Genomic DNA, 20,270 nt, shown 5'->3' on the forward strand with positions numbered 1-20,270 from the left:
CTCTAGATACCTACTCCAATGTCTACAATGTAAAAGGCTGTCCGTAACAGGTGTTGGCAAGGATGTGGATAACGGGAGCTCTCAAACTGGAAAACAGTTTGGCAGATTCTTAAAAAGTGAAACATACATTTACCATATGACCCCAACATTCCACTCATAGGTTTTTTAACCCCAGAGAAACGGAGACATATATCTTACAAACAGACTTAGGCAAGAATAGTCACAATAGCTTTATTTATAATGTTCAAAACAACCCAAATGTCCATCAACAGGTGAGTGAAAAGCCAGTTCTGGTGTATCTCTGTAATGGAACACCCCTCAGCAATAACAAGGAACGAACTGTTGATATAAACAACAAAATGGATGAATATCTAAATAATTATACTAAGTTTTTAAAAGCCAGACCAAAAAAAAAAAAAAAAGAGTACCTGCTGCATGACTCCATTTACACAAAATTCTAGAAAACGCAAACCAATCTATAGTGACAGAAAGGGGTTGCCTGGAGACTGGGGAGTGAAAGGGAGCAGTTAATGGATATGAGCGATATCTTGATTGTGGTGATGGTTTCACAGATGTATACATATGTCAAAACTTATCAAATTGAACACTTCAAAATGGGCTGCTTATTGTATGCCAATCATCCTTCAGTAAAGCTATGAGAAAAAAAGAAAACCACACAATGAAATAAAAGAAAAGAATAATACACCATGACCAAGTTGGGTTTATCTCAAGAATGCAAGGTTGACTTCATATTTGAGAATCAATTCATGTAATTTATCACATTAACATAATAAAGGAGAGAACTACATACATAATCATCTCAATAGAAGCAGAAAACAGAAATAATTCATCTTTAGAGAAATAACACAAGAAAACATGCCACGATTTCGTCATGAGCTTCCAGGCTGAAACGGCCCACTAAGTATAATGCAGGATGAATAGGGGGGGACTTCACTATAAGGCACATCAATGGAAAATTTCAAATGAGAAAGAAAAAAGAATATCCTAAATGCTTTCAGAAAGAACCAAAAGAGAGTCACATATAAAAGGAGAATCAAAATGGATTTGAGGGCTGCTCAACAGTAAGGGAAAGCTGAAAGATAAGAGAACAATGCCTTCAGAATTCCAGGTAAAAAAAAAGTTTTGCAACCTAAAATAACTATCAAATCAAACTCCCAATCAAGTATATGATAGGAGAATAGAGACATTCTAGTATATTCTAAAAAGCACATTCCTCTGTGCCCTTTCTCAAGAATATGCTGAATTTTTTTTTCCACCAAAACAAGGGAATATCCCCAGAAAGATAAAAAATAGAGCAGTCAGAGGACAGGAGAGAGAGAGGCAGGAAGAATCCCCGGAATGAAAGTGAAGGAAAGTCTCACGCCAACAGCTGTGCACCAGATCTAGAAAACAGGTGTACAGTAGAAACATGGGGGCACTCATTTGGATGTTTTCAAGACAAAACAAAACAAAAAAGAATTGACAGAACATCTGATTTTCTTTTTAAGATTTTATTTATTTATTTGACAGAGCACAAGTAGAGGGAGCAGCGGAGGCAGAGGGAGAAGCAGACTCCCCATTGAGCAGGGAGCCCAACTTGGGGCTCGATACCAGGACCCTGAGATCACGACCCGAGCTGAAGGCAGACACCCAACCAACTAAGCTACCCACGCGCCCCTGAAAGTCTGATTTTTTTCTTAACCATATTGTGAGATTTAAATTTCGCTCCGAGTTTGAGGTTGAACTATTGATAGATAGATATACAGAAAACTAAGCAAATAAAAAAAAAACAAGGTAATTCTTTACTCCAGGTTCAACAAAAGGTTGTATAAGAGAAGAAATATACAACACTACGTGATTCAGTAAGAAGTATTTTACATAGTTATAATAGTTTCTACATTTAATTTTGATTTCACTATAAATTGGTGACAACCCTCTATTAACAGGGGGAACGCTAAGTGTGCATATTTGAGGTGGTGTGAAAGCATTAAATCTTATCTTCCGTAGTATAAAGTTAATAGATAACAGCCCAAACTGTTGATCTTAATCATCAAGCAAACAGCAATATAAATGCATTACTTAGAAAATCCGAGGTATTTGCCAAAAGAAATCAAAGTGGCTGCCTGTGGAGTAGGGAAAGACAAGTCAGGAGCTGCTGGGGGTGGGAGAGGCTTTAAGTCTTATAATATTTTTAAAGTATTATTTGACTTTTAAAACTCTGTTCATGTGTGGGGCGCCTGGGTGGCTCAGTTGGTTAAGCATCTGCTTTCGGCTCAGGTCATGATCCCAGGGCCCTGTGACTGAGCCCCAAGTTGGGCTCCCTGCTTAATGGAGAGCCTGCTTCTCTCTCTCTCCCTCTACCCACCCCCCACCCCCCGCTTGTGCTCGCTCTCGCTCTCTCTCGCTCACTGGAGCTCGCTCTTGCTCTCATCTCACTCTATCTCAAATAAATAAATAAAATCTTGAAAAAAAAGAAAGACTATGTACATTGTCACTTTGATTTTAAAAAAGCAAAACATGACTCTCTTTGCTGTCATAATCCAACAGTTTCTATAATGTTCGATTACATTACTTAGAGTCACAAGGACGAGCATAAAGAGGTTTGGGAACAAACACAACTGATTCTTGGCAATGAACCACTTAAGTAGCAGAAGAGCTATGGGGGCTTGCTCGGAGAAGCCTACCAGCTGTGTGCATTCAGCAAGCCAAGGGCACTGGGTCGGCCGCTCTTTTACAGGAGTACAGAACGCTGGTTAATCTAGCAAATCATTTAAACTGAAGTCAGTTAAAAGAGCCTCTACTGTAATGAATCCCGATAATAAAGGAGATGAAATAAAACAGCCCTAATCCATCTACTTTTGCTACCCTGTCATTCTCCCATGGGCTGGATGGAAGAAATTTCACAAGGAGCAGAACTCAAGATCATCCTTCTCAGGGTCATTCAATTTGCCCTGAAATATTAACCCTCTTGAGGGAAATCTGCAAATGAGGATAAATTAGAGACCTTTTGACGGGCGGGCTATCGTATACATCCTTTGGCTTAAACCACAAAATGAGTTGGAAAGGTGGCCAAAGAGACAACAAAGCAAAATCTGCCTTTTGCACCACGATGGACCGGATTTCTTTTCAGTAACTACATTTATTCCATGGTTGCTTCTTTGCCCTTTGCATTTGGGGTGAGGATACCTATAAGCATCGCAAGAGAAAACAAACAGTCGGGAGCCAAAACAGGACTTGGGATGCAGCCTCCTGTGTCCACACTGAGTAGGCTTGTCTCGAATCTCCTAGTGTCAAAGTCACCATCTTACTTGCCCCATCGATGAAACCTTGAGGTTTTGAGACTTTGGGATTGCTAATTATTAAAAGAGTTAAGGAGGTACAGCTACCTTTTTAACAAATCAGCCAACTGCTGATCTCTATGCTGGGCTACTTGGGGCCATGCTCTGCAGAAATACCCCCACGTAAGGGAAATGCGTCTCTTGCTCTTTCACTTGGACTCAATTCTGGAGGACCTAGGAAGATGAGATCCACCTCCCTTTCCCTCACTTGCTGAGCGCACAGGGCTGTGACAGCCCTTCCTGATAAGAAATCGTCAAATTTCCTTTACAGCTGAAACTAGAAAACCAGGCAAGGCAGAAATCGGCTTTTAAGAAGGACAGAGCCATGAAATGATTTTACTTTTCTATACGTAGATTCAGCCAGGAAGGGCCATCTGGATCTTCTGAGAGATCAGTCCTCATAGCCCATGCAAATCAACTCAAAACAAGTATTCTCTTTATTCAGAAGCCTCAGGCTACATTTTTCTTTGGCATCAGTAAGCACAGAATGTGAGTCAAGTTCAGCCACGAAAATGTCTTCTTGGTTGAGTCCATAAACGTCTTATTGGCCTCATTGGCCACTCCCCATTGAGTGGACACCTCACTAATGTCTACGCCCCCGCTTTGGCCATTAGCCAGGCTTTGACCTTGCCACAAACCTATCAGTATTTGCCATCTTGTTTTTGGTGGGACTGAACTGTTCATTTTCGATAGGAAACCCTGATTTTTTTTTTAAGCCATGATTATTTGAACACAGGAGAAGCCTGTGACAGTCACTCTTCTCCTCTTACTTCAGACCACCTAATTTTGCATGTTGCAGGACACAGATCAACAACAGAGTAATCTGCATTTACACTCTTTACGGATAGCCACCGGAATCACCTCGTCTACACTGGATGTCCCCTCACCTTATTCTTCGCCTCCTCCACGACGCCTGCCTTCCCAGCAATGTTTTGAAGCTATTCCTGAGCTTCATCACCTAATGGGGAAGACTGCTGAATTACTGAATGTTTTTCTAACTGGAATCCACGTCTTCTCAAGCCTTATTAAGTAAGGGGCCCCAGAGAGGTACCTCGGTGTCAGAGCTGTTGCCATTCAGAGCCTCCATGTTTGGGTCCCTCCAGTCTTCGGAGAGTGAAGGGATGTAACTGTCTGTCAGAGCATCCCAAACCCTGTGAACAAAGAGAAGCTCTCATTAGCACACATCTGTGGCCTGGCCCCGCCTGGAGGAAGGAAGAGCTGGGCCAGGGGAGGAGAGAGGCTTCTGTGTGTGCCAGGCTGAGATCATCTGCCTTCCAGCGTGCAAGAGCAAAGCAGCTTAAAAACGGAATTAGAGGCACGACCAGGAGAGAAAGAGCCAAGAGAATGGACCCTGGCCACGGGCATCTGCATGAAAGGTGTTTGCTTAAGAGAAGAGGACTTTCTCACCATTGAGATACAAATGGTAGAGTCTACAATCAAATCACCTCTGGCAAAAAATAAATTGCCCCTGAAAATAAATCTGTCCCTCAACCAAATAGTTCATGTGTCATGAACCTGAGAAATGCCCATGTTTCCTTTCCTTTCCTGTGGGCAAAGAAGAGTGAGAGAGAAAGAGGAAGATCATGATAGATAGATAGATAGATAGATAGATAGATAGATAGATAGATAGATAGATATAGACAGACAGATAGGTGATAGATAGATAGATAGATAGATAGATAGATAGATAGATAGATAGATAGATAGATACAGATAGATAGGTGATAGATGATAGATAGATAGATAGATAGATAGATAGATAGATGATAGATAATCGGGGCAGATTTTCTGTCTGAATCTCCTTAAGATCAGGGCTATCATAGAGTTTAGATGCATTTCAATTTTAGAGGCCTGCAATCTAAATGGTCAAGAATTAACTTCTTGAGGGGCGCCTGGGTGGCTCAGTCGTTAAGCGTCTGCCTTCGGCTCAGGGCGTGATCCCAGCGTTCTGGGATCGAGCCCCACATCGGGCTCCTCTGCTGGGAGCCTGCTTCTTCCTCTCCCACTCCCCCTGCTTGTGTTCCCTCTCTCTCTGGCTGTCTCTCTCTCTGTCAAATAAATAAATACAATCTTAAAAAAAAAAAAAAAAAGAATTAACTTCTTGACATCTAATGTAGCTAAGGGGATAAGGCCAATCCTGTCCATGCTTACTTATTACCCAAAATGCTCTGGGGAGCCTGCAGGTGGCACAGTCCCGCCCTCTAGCAGTGTAAGTCTCCGTCATGGACACTCTAAGGCAAATATATGAAAGGAATCAATCAATACACTTCTAACAACTGGTTCTTAGTGAGGGAAGATGGGGCTCCCTTTATTACATTTCTTTTAAAAATTCCAATATGTACATTATACGAAACTCTTTTCTACAATTCATCATCATTTAATTCACTTATTTCAGAAAGACTTCTTGGGGGAAAAGGAAAGAAGAGGGTTAGGGGAAATTACCTAAAGTCACAAACTCTCCACACACAGGAAAATAAACAAATAAGTCAACACCGAGAGATTAATATAAATCAGTAAACCAAGCTCCTAAAATAATGCTGTCCATGGCACCCAGGGGCACTCGAGTTCATCCTAGCTAATGATAAACAAGGGCTCTATGCAATCTCCCTCAGGTGCCCACACATGTCAAACGTGAGTGATACCTACAAAAATACAGTCTATGAAGGTAAATTGTATTGAGATCGACTTAAATAAAGAAACAGCCATTTAAAAATAAGCAATGAAGTATAGCCATGGATCAAATTCAAAACATGACGAAATCCAGGGTAAGTCGCTAAAAAGGTAAGTGCAGGTTGGACGAGAGCACAGACACGTGAAATTTGGACGGGCGAGTGCTCTTAACATACCTAAAATCCAGAATGATATGATTTATGGGAATAGGAGCAAAGAGATTTGCCTAGCGCTCAAGGTATACAGTCGGTCACGAAGCACACTGAAGGAACTCAAGAAAACACAATTTCATGCCGTGCTTGGGTGACCCGCTTCTTCGTTATTTTCCTACAATTACAAGAAAGCACTTGAGAGGACTCAAGTGTTCATTAGACATCCGTTCAGCAGGATTTCAGCGTCTGCTTCTTAAACATGGGTGATAATCCAATCTCCATCAGGCACCATTAGAGCTTCATTAATCCAGCCTAATGCTAAACGCAAGTCTCAGTAGCATTCTAAAGCCAAGAGGCAAACATGATTTGCTGTCTCCAAGACAAAACTCCAAGCGCCACACCCACCGGGAAGGCCGGCGGACGACTCCTCCTTGCATCGCTGTGTTACATTCTCTGCTGCAAGAATCAACAAGAGTGCGGGCGTTGACCTTCGGATTTGTCCCTGCAGCAAGTGCCTGGGAAAATGAAATTCAGCAAAGCCCAAAATAGGCAGGAGCCTTTTGTGCCTCTCCTAGGCTGGATAGAAGCTGGGACCTTTAATGAACGGCACCCTTGCCAATGACCTTGAAACTGTGTGCATCCTTAAAATGACAAGCAGGGACTCTGACTTCTAGATTTTTAGGGAGATTTCCTATACCCTTGTCTCCTCGGGATTTCAAGTCATCCTCATTCTTTCCTGTTCTGTCCGAATTTTCTTCTCCTTTTCTGAAGTATTCTTTCCCCTTCAAGGTTCATGAACAACATTTACGATAGAGTGACTCTTATCTCTCGGTCATTGCTCGCACACCTTCCCACACTCCCACATGTATTCAGTGCCCACGTCACAATCATAACACTAGCAGCCAACACTTAATGGGCACTGACTATAAGCCAGGTACTCTTCTGAACCTTGGTGTGGATCAATTCATTCGTTCATCACAACTCTATAAGGCAGATTCTGAGGCAGAAAAAAAAAAACTGAAACAGAGAAGTCAACAGAGAAGTCTGTAAACTTGTCTAAGTTCACACAGCCAGTTATGACAGAGGTAGGATTCGAAACCGGGCAATATGGCTACAGGGCCTAGATTCCTAACCACATAACTATTCCAAGTCTTTATAATTTTATGATTGGCACTGGCACGGGTGTCAGAATAATACACCAAGTTCCCAGTCACAAGCTAGAACAGCAGTTCAGAAACTGGCTCTGCGTGAAAGATCTCGAACTATATTAGCCCCGGACAGGGTGCTTTCATGGGGCCACAAAAGGAGGAATGGCAGGGGCAGCAGGGGGGCGTGAGGGCTTCCTGTCTAGCTCTCCTGCCCCAGAGAAGGTTAAATGGAAGCCAAAGGCAGAACCCTGGCGGCAGGCAGGCAGCCCTGGGAGCGAAGAGCCGGTGGTGGGAGGGGAAAACACAAAGCTTTCTGTGAGGAAGAGAATGGGAAGGGCTTTCTTCCCCAGAGAGGCTGTCTCTTCTCCCACAAGCAGGGGCCTTGGGTATGAATAGACCCACTTTAATAGGCACCCTGAAGTGGAGCGTGAAATTCTACTTCCCTGAGAAGCACCCCGCTACTCACTCTTATCTTGGGGAAGGGAGCCTCTGAATGGCATGTCCTAGATCTACTATCAAAGAGCCCAGATTAAACAGGTTGCCTCAATTCCTGTCATTATGCTGCCATGGCACCCGCAATTCAATTGGCTCTCTCAGTCCCTATAGTGACAGGAGAGGCTCTTCAGTGCATGGTTTATGGCCTGGGCTTAGTTAGGTGCCTATGGAACTGACTAAACTATCTTTCACCATACAGGGCTAGGGATTCGGGAAAGGACGCTGGCAGAGAGTGAACGGACTGAGTAGGTTGGGTTGTGACAAGACGTGTATACAAAGATCTGGGTCTGCTGGCAAGATGGCCACCAAGGCTACGTGAGTCCTGCCCCCCCCCCCCCACACACACACACGCATGCCATCTTGACAATATGGCAGGCAGCTAGCCTAAAGGGCTTATTAGAATTCCAATTTGAAAACATTTCCCTTAAGACCCTCAAGGCTGGCTCCTGCCCTCAGCCAGTGTTTCGTGTCCAGTCAAGCCGATAGCCACATTTAGGTGTGTGTTCACGTGACTATGCTTTCGCAGTTAATACTTAGGAATTATTATTAGCACATAATGGCTTTGAACAACTTTTTAGATTCTTTCAAGGACTTAAGTAGAATCAGTACTACCTCAGCCCTCTGGGGAAACTGAACCTCTGAGAAGAGAGATAACTTTCCTAAAAATCAGTTATCCACTGGCTTTCCCTATCCTGAGTATTTGGGGTTTACTTGTCTTCACCTTCAAGTATGGCTGACTATGGGGCATTTATTTACCATGTGGACTTTATTTGATTTCAAGTTTTTACTTATTTAAGTCATCTCTACACCCAGGGTGGGGCTCAAACTCACAACCCTGAGATCAAGAGTCGCATGCTGTTCTTACTGAGCCAGACAGATGCGACCCCGTGTGACTTTATTTTTAACACCTTAACCCAATAATTCTATCTGAAGAGTAGAAAACTGCGATTGTTCTCATATTTTGGCCCCTCTGTATCCAGGGTGCCTATAAGGGGGCCGATCGCAACCCCAGTGAGGCAGGTGTTGGGCTGAGGTCCCTAAAGGGGCTCTGGCCTCCGCGTTCAATCTCTTATGACAAAGGAAAGGAGAGATTCTGGAAGTTTCTAAACTTACAACCAGAAAATAGCTGTTCAAATTTGACTGTCTTGTAATGCCTAAAACTTCCACACCCTGACAAATCAGAGTTAAGTTGACATCTCAGCCAATTCCTTATTGGCCAAATAGTTCCACATGAGAAGGAAAGAAATCCACTTTAAAGGGAATTACTGTGCTCACTTTATGACTTGTGCTACGTTTAAGGAGGCTAGCTTGACGAAGAATTTCACAGCTTTTGTTTTATGTTTCTATTATTTAGCTGTAACCCAGCCAAAACACTTTCAGTCCGTTTGTGGATGAAATACCCATCCCAATACCAAACTTAGGCAAGTTTATTACAAGCTATGCTCAGGAGAGTCATAACCAGATGAGATACTAAATTATCTTTTTCCTTACTTCATCGTAATTTTATAGTATATAATTTTATAGTGTCTGGATGTGTATCTATAGGCAAAGTCTGCAATTTAAGTCTGATTTTTATTTTAAGTTGGAAAGGTTTAGATACATTGACTGCCTAGAAAGGGCAGTGTTAATTTCTCTGTTCCCAGCTTCTTCCCTCTACGCCATCCCCAAATTGTACCTTATCTCTAAGGAACTGTTCAACCTTTGGTCTTTTAGCTGAGGCAGTCAATGAGGCAGGCAAGTCAGAAAAATCAGGGTGAGCGGACCAATAACCCCATGTGACGGTAATTAACATTGAGCGACCTCTGCTAATGTGCTAGAAGAGAGTAAGAACCTGCCCCCTGGGCCTTCATCCTTAATGAGGTGGCGGGGGGGGGGGGGGGTAGATAGGGAAGAAATGATTTGTTGGAAGCAAAAGGAATGGGACGCATCTTAAAATGTCATTTTCAGAGCACAGCCTGGGTGAGGTAAGGAATGAGGTTCTTTCCAAGTCCTGAGCCCTGCTTCATCAAGACTGAGCTCTGGAGGCTTCAGAGATGAGGACCCACGCAGTCGACTAGAGTTAAGTGACCAGCCCAAGGTCACACAGTGAGTTAGCAAGAGTATGAAAATTATAATTCACAGTCTTTGTCTTTCTAGTTCATTGCACCAGGCAGTGAAAAAAACACTCTGTATAATAAAGCCCCAGAGCCATTCTTTTTAGACTTACAGGGGTTGAACAAATTACAACAGGCTCAGAATTTAAGAAGAATCAGTTTGAAACTTAAAATTGAATTAAAACACATAGCTCACAGTTAGAGTACTGGTCACCAGAGTAAAATGTTCTCTCTGATCATGACTTCAGGCCAACATTAATTAAAAAGGAGAGAAGGAAATGGTGTGGATCTGGAAACGCATTCCCTTCACCTACGAGGCCAGCCATTATTGCTCACCCAATTCATTCGACATTCAGTATTTCATTCAAAAAATATTCCTGGATTACTTACAACACACCAAACCCTATATTAGACATGGGGGGATATAATAGTGCGTGAGACAGACAGACACAGAGCCCCTGTACACTCACAGGGTCATCAAGTCACCAACTACCTCCCACACAGGTCAGGCTTCCTTGTCTAGGACACGCCCTTTTACCCCACTTATTCAGGGGCAACACCCCCCCCCCCCGGCTCAAGTTCCTAAAAAGAGAAACCAAAAGCCCAGTTGCTCCAAAGTTCCATTACAGCTACTTGACATTTCTTGTGTGATTCCTTAAAAACAATTGATGCATATTTTACCTCTATAGGGAATTCAGGCCTATTTTTACTAAGTGCCCAAAACACCCTTCTTTAATTTTTGTACCAAATTATCCCCTTCTTATTTTCTAGTCACTCCTCACACAGCACTTTTCTCAAAGCCCTTTTCTTGTCTACAGTTAAGATCCCAGTAGGTGGCTAGTAAGGGACAGAGGGACTCTGCAGACCAAAAGCCACGTCACCTAATTATCACCTTGATTGTGCCTAAGGTAATTCCCTGGGCTCTCAGTTCAGTTTGTATGCTTTCTTATTTGGACATATTTTAACATTTGTAGACGATTTTCCAGTCCTGAGGAGGGTCTGTACACAGGCGATTTTCATAATTCTGCTCTTTCTCGAAGCAAATTGTTCCAGGGACAGATTCCTCCGACACAGTAAATTAATTTTTCTTCTGGTCCTTATTTCTAATATCTGGGTGCATCACTACTGATATAAAGAAAACTGAAGGGGCACCTGGGTGGTAAGTGTCTGCCTGCGGCTCAGGTCATGATGTCGGGGTCCTGGGATCGAGCCCCACATGGGGCTCCCTGCTCAGCCGGGAGTCTGCTTCTCCCTCTCACTCTGTCGCTCCCCACTACTTGTGCTCTCTCTCTCTTAAATAAATAAATAAAATCTTTTAAAAGAGAGGGAGAGGACAACCCTTTTGGGTCCCCTCCCTCTTCGGGAGCTTTGTACCATCACTCAGTAAACCCCGCTTTCCTGCCCACCACTCTGCCCCATCTACCTCTTCATTCTTTTGAAGCGGGGCGACCAAGAACCGTGGGCACCGAAGGAAAAAATCTTGTAACCTGTGCTTCTAGAAATTATTAAATGTATTCCTAAATTTGCCAATCGGAAGAATGCCGTTATAACAAACAGTTCACAGTGGTTTACTTCTTCGTTTTCACCAGAAAGTAAGCCTTCTAAGGGTTAAGAATTCTAATTAATGTATGCAATTAAAGCGACTTGAAATAGTATGGGAAACAGCTTACTTTACACACAGTAAAATGTGCGCTTTAATGAGGAAAAAGACAGTCGTAGAAGGCTTGTGCAAAATAAATCTTAAGGAAAAAAAAGAAAACTGAAGAGAGACCCTAAAATGGATCATGCTCTTAAAATTCCATTTCGTATCTAAGAAAAGCTGTTTTCTAAAAATCTTTCATTCCTTTAGGGTTTAAGAAAGCTCTACAGGTCACTGTAGGGGAACGTAACAGTATAATGTCAGCAATTACCGGGGCCCTGCCCCCCAGGAAAGGGTAAGTGACATGCCACGAACCCACGGACAGAAGCCAGTTCTATGTGAAGGAGCCCCAGCCTACGGGGCTCGGGTCTGAAGCAACAGAGGGCAATTAAGACTTCTTACTCCTCGTCCTGCAGGGTCTCCTCCTCCTCCTGGATCTGGATCTGGTTCTTCACGGGAGCCAGGGTCTCCGTCTTGGCGTTGTAGTTCCGAAAGCAGACATTGAGCTTCTCATCAAACTCGTTCACGAGGTCCTCCATGGACTTGAAGCTGATTATTTCGGAAGAAAAATTCTCCAGCTCAGAGAGGGAGGGGTCCTCCACATGGTGGGGAGATGAGCCATAGAAACTCTGTGGTTTCTCCTCCCGGTCCTCTGAGCAGCAGGGCCGAAGGTCCTCGAACTCTTCATCCAGACTCACCAGGGGGGCCTCCATTCTTGCCCAGCAATAGGACAACTGCCACTCTCAGGGCTCGTTTATCTAGGAGAAATAAACAAGGTAACGTGAGCTGGGGCTGGGCTTTCGTGGCCAGCTCTGCCGAGGAGCCATGACCACGTAGTCGCTGACTCTGGATCCCTCTGAAAATGAAGATTCCAACTTTCCAGGCATCCACCGCTGCGGCTTACTATTATACACGTGAGGCGTTCAAACAGTGTCATGCGTGTGAATAACCTAAGAGGAGTAAACTTTGAAGACATGTCTGCTCTAGTTCCCCGCTCCAAAAGACAAAGCATAGCCATTCAGTTGCACCCCCGGACCAGACTGCCTGGGTTTGCACCCTGTTCTGACCCTTACCGGTGGCAACCGTACAAGTTACTTAATTCTCTGTGCCTCCTTTTCTTTTTCTCCAGACAGAAAGAATAATCTGCAAGGGATTGTTTTAAGGGTGAAAGCAGTCAACCCAGGTAAGTGCTTAGAACAGTGTCTGGAAGATAATAAACATCATCGTTGTTCTATACATTCTCCGTTTATTATTATTATTGTTATTATTATTATTATTACTACTACCACAGGTCCACATCCTTAACCATGTGCTCTGAAAACCAGAAGTCTCTCATAACTTATTTGGTGGTAAAACCTGACCTGACCTCACTTGGTAACTCAAGCTGATCTACATGAATATAAAGTTGCTTATGGTTTTAATTTATCCCGTTTAGTGTGTTTTGCTGCAGAAATATTAATGTTTTTCATTATGGTGATTGCTGCCCCAGTCCCCAGGAGATGATATACAGAACATGCCCTCTATTACTCCTTTCTAAAATGCCTGGCCCCAAGGGTTTTGGATAGGGATTCACGGACCTGGATATTACTACCCTCATCAATAAATAATAGACCAATAAAGACTTTCAAACAAGCACCTGAGCTTTTCTAAGCTGCAGAGCTTCTGTCTGGGGCCAGAGGAATGCATCAAATGACTGGTTAGCCTCGGACAGACCCGACTACCCATGTGCTCCAAGCCAGCCTCCGTTATAACCATCCCAGGCACCACCCGCTGAAAAGCCACACACTCAGGCCTGCTTTCTTTTCCACGGCCTTTGGCTGCGATTTATCCAACCATGTGGATATCCAAGCCCTTTCCCAATTTTAATTTAAATTCCTCGAGGGCACAGACATCCTCTGGACATGGTACATGGCAACTAGCTCACGCTGCTCTGCGGCTAGGCAATCAATCAATGAGGTGCGCCCATTGAAAAATGATCATCTGTCCCCCACATACAGTTTCTCATTTTCAATTTCAGGCAGTACAGCCTTGTTGTCTATCATACCCTTCCCTACACACTCTACTTTCTTCCCTGTAACACGGAAAGGCAACCAAACTTTTCTCTCCTGTCTGCATGATTACTGGTCCAGTTAGATGCTGACATTGGAACCACCACCTGAGAACGGGACAGACAGCAAAAACCATGGGTTTTGCCCTGCAAGCGCCATTCTCCATCTCTGCCTATAAAACTTAAACTCTAAATAAGTGAGGCAAAGGTCATGCCAGGCGAGGACCTAGCCAGCTCTTACTAGGATTATACTGGGATTAAGCCAATTACCATCACATCCCGTGAAAACATATTCTAAGTATTTATGGTTTGCAAAGGCAACATGATAAGATATCAAGATAAAGAGATATAAAAGCAGTATGGTATCTTGGAAAGAACATATGTTCAAGAACCAAACAGACCTGCCAATGTGTGGCTAAGTGACAAGCATCATGGGTCCTGATTTTCTCATCTGTTAAAACATGAAAGTGTTGGTATAGAGCTAATGGCGTTGGAAGTTAATTTTAATAACTTATTAACTTAATAATCTTATTTTTAACAATGTTTTATAATCCAATATATCCAAAAGGCTGCATTTCAAAATGTAATCTGTATTTTAAAATATTAATGGAACAATTTACATTCTTTTTTCATATCAAGTCTTTGAAATCCAGTGTGTATCACCATACGTTTCCATTTGGACTAGCCATAGGGGGCTCGTGGCTGCCATACTGGACAACACAGCCATGAAACAATACACCACTAACTGCCAGTCGAGGGTTCTTCATCTAGGGTCTACAGACCCCTGAAAGGGCTCTTTGAATAAAACTATATTTTATGCACTTACAAACATATTTGGGGGAGAATCCCATTGGTTTCTCTACATTGCCAAAGCGGCCAATAGCACAAAAAAGATTGAGAATCCCTGAGTGCCAAAGTTGAGAAAAGACCACAGAGTATAACTGAGAGCAAGGAAAGGCTATACAGATGAGGGGTCTGTGTGGACTAGAGCAGGACTCCAGGTTCCCCTCCTGATCCTATCACTTCTTAGGTGTGAGACTTGGGCAAATTCTCAGCCTCTGATGAATTTGTGCCTCGGTTTTCTCCTCCATAAAATGAGGTTTAAAATAGTATTTAGGGGAGCCTGGGTGGCTCAGTCGGTTAAGCATCCCACTCTTGGTTTGGGCTCAGGTCATGATGTCAGGGTCATGAGCTGGAGTCCCACATCAGGCTCCATGCTCAGTGGAGAGTCTGCTTAAGATTCTCTCTCCCTCTCCCTCTGCTCCTCCCCCCAATCATGCTCACTCACTCTCGCTCTCTCTCAAATAAATAAAGAAGTCTTTTAAAAAATGAAATAGTATTTAAGTTGAAGGTTATTTTGTAGAGTAATGAAGATAATCTTTGAAAGTACTAAGCACAATGTATGGCATGTGTGGTGTCCAAAAAATGTCAATGATTTTAGGAAAATGAGGATAACTCAGTCTCATTGAAATGTAGAGGGAGGGTGTTTCAAGTAAAAAAAAAAAAAAAAAAAAAAAAAAAATTCCCCTGCATGATAGTCTATGTGCAATGCTCCAAATGTTGATTAAATGGGAGAAGGGTTGCTGAGTACATTTTACCACCTTTTTTCCGATTTATTTGGTCAAAAAGCTTCTTGGAACACTGGCCCCATTTCAGAGAGACATGAAAGTTAACCAGCTGATGTTCCAGATATTCACACTTCCTTTAAATCTGTACTCTTCTCTAAGAGAGAAGGGGGAGCCGGACTGAGTGCATACCAGTGGGGTGCTAGTTTGAAACGGCACAGTCTACACTATTAACCAGCAACAAGAGGGCAATCCAACCAGAATCCAAGACAGAGATTGAGTTTTGGGTGTTGGCAACAGGAGGATTATGCTGAAAGCACCTATCCTCAGCCCGGGCAGCCTCTGGAGAAAATGGATTCACCTAGACGATTATAAAAGAGGAATGGGATATCACCGCTCCAGAGTTCAGAAACATGGTCATCTGAACCATCCACAATGTAGCCTGATTTCTTTTCATCAGCTCACTACGCAGGAGCCAAGAAGCTCCTGCCTGGAGATGAAACAAACCCTGAAAAGCCTACAAAACTGGCAATTGGAAGTCACTCCACACCCAAGCTGAGCCGGGTGTTTGTAGGAAGACCGCAGGCTGTGGCAGAGGCCATGAGAGCCTGGCTCAAGGAGTGGTCTCTGGGTTGGCGCTAGCAGTCCTTCTAGAACTGGTGCTCCTTCTGTGCTTCCTTTAGCTCACTTTCTTTTGCTCTTCTCCCTTGGTGAGGTGACTTTGCACTCCCACTGAAATGTGCTACTCTTGCATCCTGACAAGCTTGGCCCTGCTTTCACTCCCAGCTCATCTCAGAGGTCTCCTCCCTGAAAAGCTAGGGTTAATACAATTCGTAGCTTAGCCTCTGCCTCTATACTAACAAAATCAATTAAAAAAAAAAAAAAGGCTGGAAGCATGGAAGAAAAAGGGAACCACAGAAGGGTCACCTTGCCTTTTTCTCTTACCCTAGCACAGAGTGCAGGGCCATAGTTTGATTATGTCCTATAATCTATTCCATTTATCTTGGCTCCCGATAGATGGTGTAATTTGGAAAAGAAAAGACGGCTCCCCGCTTGAAAGAGACCCAGTAGCAAACACAGAAGCCTCTCCCTTGCAGCATAATGATGCAGCTTGGGGCTGCAGTAACAAATTTTCACTCCCTGCTTTGCTGAGCTGAGCAGAGTGAAGAGGCAGCAAGGAGAATTCACTATGCCTCCCCCTGCTGGGCCTCTGCACCTCCACAGAGGCCCCATTCCATCTCCCCCTTCTTCCTACCTGCCCCATAGAGCAGTTGATTTCTAGCGCCCCACCCGCCTCGGCCCTAAAATCTGCCCTGCCCTGATCCACCGCAGTTGTCCCACCGCTACTCAGCAAAACCAGCCAGGATACAGGACTGTGCCAGCTTCCCATTTTCACAGAAAGAGTATTTCGTTGAATATAAGTCAGCAACCCCTTTGCGGTTCTGCTCCCCCCTCTTCCCCCTCCTCCTGCTGCTCCATTCACCCTCATTTCATATCCCCCTCCCCCCCACCCCGCCCCGGTTCTGTTGGGGTAAAGAAAGGCTTCTCCAAGCAGCACAATGGCTGGCGCTCCAAGAAAGCTGGGCTCATCCCGCGCAGGCCGCACACATACTCCACGGCCCTTTGGCCAAACAAGAGCGGGACACGGGAGTGGCAAGGAGCTCGGCGGTGTCGAGCGGCGAGAAGGGAAGGGATAGGCAAAAAAGAAGAGAGGGCTGGGATAACACGCCCGTCCTGGGGCTCTGTCAAGCCTCGCGCCCCTGAGCTCCAGAGGCCCTGGGCCCACCGGAGGGCAGCGCTCCCCCCAACCACCACCACCCTCGTCCTTTCTCCGACCTGTTCCGTAGTAAAACAATCGCTCCCGCAGCGTCTGCGGCAGCTGCCAGCGGTTCTGACACTGCAGGAATGCATGGTCCTGGGGACGGGCTCGGCACCCCAGGGAGGGGCACGGGCGGGTGCGGGGTCAGGCTCTTAGGAGCATAGATACTCCGGGGCGTTGAAGGGTAGCCGGACCAGATAACGGTCCTGGGAGGAGGTACAGACCCACTGCCCCACACCATCGGGCAGCATTCCCGGTTCCCCCAGCCCCCAGCCCGCGCCGCGCCTCCCTTCTCTCTCTCTCTCTCTCTCTCTCTCACACACACACACACACACTCGCACGCACACACACACTCGCACGCACACGCACGCCAGGCCTGGCTGGGGGGCCGAGGCTCTGATCTGATGATGCTTGAAGTGCCCATCCATCCCACAGTTCCCGGCCCGGGCGCTGCGCTCCCGTGAAGGGCTGGGCAGGAGGGCGACGGCCTCGGGGCTCTTCCGTTCCGATTCCAGGATGGGACGGGCTGGGGGAGCGGGGCTGCGGCGCCCCCCTCCCCGACCTACTGGCGGAGAAGCCCGAGTCGCGAGGCCTCTCCTTCACCACCCCGTCCAACCCCCACCCACGGCAGGGGGTCGCTCAGGCTAAGGTCGCCCCCCGCGACGGCACCTGTGCGGGTCCTGGCGGAGGGAGGCGGATCGCGGGGCTCAGCGGGACACCCCCATCCACTGGCCGCCGGGAGCGGCCGGAGCAGAGCGCGGCGGCGGCGGCGGCAGCGGCAGCGGCTAGCCAGCGAGCGCTCCCCCCGCAGCTCGGCCGGCGCCCGGCTCCGCTCCCCTCCTCCACCCCGCCCCCTCCGCCCCCTCCCCGCGCTCGTGCCCGGGCCCTCAGGGGCGCGCCCGCGCTCGGGCACCCGCCCGCTGACACGCGCCGGGCCCGACGTCATCTGCTCGTTAGCATTCAGAGCCTTCCTTGCAGCATGTGGCCTGCCTGTATTAATATTTATGACTTACTATTTCTCCCCCCTCTAACATTGGACTTGCTGCTTCGCTCATGCATATTCAGAAGCTCCAAGATGTGTGCGTGCAGTCACTCCCAATAGGGCTACCTCACCGCGCCTGACACTGTAGATTCTCCGTGAAAACATAGGCAGGTGGCTGAGGCGATGGGCAGGCGGATGCCCTCAAACTCACCAAAGACTCCCTTAGACTTTTTCGGGCTCTGACTCATTCTACTCTACTGGACACCGAGGTGGGCAAGCCCAGGGGCCCAAACCCAGTTCAGACCTCAAGCCAAAAGTGATAAAGGCATTCACCACCCAAAGATGCAGGATGAGAGCTGGATCCAGGCTGCTAAAGCTGAGTGAGGTTTCTGGCACAGGAGGGCTTGAGGTAATAGAGGATAACTCACCAGGGGATATAGGGAAGGACCCTGGGATCCTATGAAAATTGACTCCTCGTTCATTCATCTTGTCCACGATGCGTAAGTCTGTGCTTAGAGATGCTGTCAATACGAAGTCTAATAATTCATGAAAGCAGATAACTAACAGCACAAGCACTTCAGGTATCAGTGGAAGGCGCTGGAGGAGCTTGCCTGCTTGGAGAACCCAAACACTTTCGTTGAGTTAGAGATGAAGTCGGATAAACTGGCAGAAGCGTGGTGAAGGACCCCTGGGCGAAGAAGCACAGAGCTTCCGCTGAAAGCAGCAGCCCTCTTTTGCTCATTTATGCCTTCATGCCAAAGACATTTCAATCACGAGACAAAGGTGGAGCAAGGGAATAAGGTCCCATTGAGATGAGAGGGAGAGTTGGTCACTTTGCCCTCCAGGTGGCATCAGCCAGATAGAATTAGGCGGAAAGGAGGTGGTTAAAAGGTCCCTGAGTTGGGCGCCTGAGTGGCTCAGTCAGTTAAGGGTGGGACTCTTGATTTCGGCTCAGGTCATGATCTCAGGGTCGTGGGATCGAGCCCTGGGTTCAACTCGTTGCTGGGCGTGGTTCTTGAGATTCTCTGCTTGAGATTCTCTCTCTTCCTCTCCCTCTGCCCCTCCCCCACTCTCTGTCTCTAAAATATATACATATATATATATATATATATATATATATATATATATATACACATTTTTTTTTAAAGGGCACCTGAGTCTACTTTGTTGGGATGATAACCCAGTTCTGTGACTTAGGCGAGTTAACTCCTTGTGCCTCATTTCCTCTTCAGTAAAATGAGGATAAATAAATAGCACCCATCTCTGAGGCCTGTCGTAGGATTAGAGTTAATCTATGCAAAGTCCTTTCAGGCACAATAGAAGGCACTATGTAAGTCTTGGCCATTATCCTCTTTAGGAGGAGCTTGGGGACACTGTACCAGAGGCCACTGTCTCTCCAGTTCTTCAAAGCATGGGACTCTCAGGTTTGAGAGAGGTTTTCGAGGAAGCACAGCAAAATGATAAAGAGCTTGGGTTTTGCAGAAAATTTAGGGGCAAACCCCAGTGTTCCATGTATCAGCTGGTGACCCTGCACAAATTACACACCAGCTTTGAGCCTCAGTTGTCTCATCTGTAAAGTGGGGATTCCAGTATCTCCTATAAGGTTGATGGGCAAATTCAATACAATGCACACAAAATGCTTAGCACCGTGCCTGGTATATAGTAAGTATTCAGTAACGGAATTCTGTTGTTCTTATGTCGTGAGGATTTGATGACCGAGATTCCAGGCATCTGGAATGAGAATGTCCTAACACCTGAGCAAGGTTATTCTTCCAGCAAATATTCCTTTCATTTAATTGTGGTAAAATACACACAACATGGGGCGCCTGGGTGGCACAGAGGTTAAGCGTCTGCCTTCGGCTCAGGGTGTGATCCCAGCGTTATGGGATCGAGCCCCACATCAGGCTCCTCCGCTGTGAGCCTGCTTCTTCCTCTCCCACTCCCCCCGCCTGTGTTCCCTCTCTCGCTGGCTGTCTCTATCTCTGTTGAATAAATAAATAAAATCTTTAAAAAAAAAAAAATACACACAACATAAAATTTTCCATCTTAACCATTTTTAGATGTACCATCCAGTGGCATTAAGTACGTTCACATGATTATTGCCACCATCACCTCTATCCTCCCAAACTGAAACTCTGTATAAACTAAACAATAAATCTGCATTCCTTCTTCCCTACACACCTTGAAACCGCCACTCCACTTTCTGTCTCTATGAAATTGACTACTCTAAGTTTGCCCTTTTGTGTCTGGCTTGTTTCACTTCGCGTATGCTGTCAAGGTTCATCCATGTTGTAGCATGGGTCAGAATTTCATTCTTTTTTC

General features: G+C 45.6%; 1 protein-coding gene across 2 annotated transcripts in view; it reads right to left on the reverse strand.

Annotated features, from left to right (window-relative positions):
- Positions 1-17,785, reverse strand: part of FEZ1 (fasciculation and elongation protein zeta 1) — a 43,820-nt gene extending 26,035 nt beyond the window's left edge. The window contains exons 1-3 of one of the 2 annotated variants that reach the window (XM_026505477.4): positions 17,636-17,785; positions 11,938-12,293; positions 4,390-4,489 (exon numbers count right to left, since the gene is read on the reverse strand). In XM_026505477.4, the coding sequence (XP_026361262.1) occupies positions 4,390-4,489; positions 11,938-12,248 (411 nt within the window). In that variant the 5' untranslated portion in view covers positions 12,249-12,293; positions 17,636-17,785. Of the gene's footprint in view, positions 1-4,389; positions 4,490-11,937; positions 12,294-16,983; positions 17,280-17,635 lie in introns of those variants that run through there. The other variant, XM_044386553.3, reaches the window with a different exon arrangement.
- Between the last annotated feature and the right edge of the window lie 2,485 nt (positions 17,786-20,270).

This window comes from Ursus arctos, unplaced genomic scaffold (assembly GCF_023065955.2).
Source record: "Ursus arctos isolate Adak ecotype North America unplaced genomic scaffold, UrsArc2.0 scaffold_22, whole genome shotgun sequence".
Lineage (NCBI taxonomy): Eukaryota > Metazoa > Chordata > Mammalia > Carnivora > Ursidae > Ursus > Ursus arctos.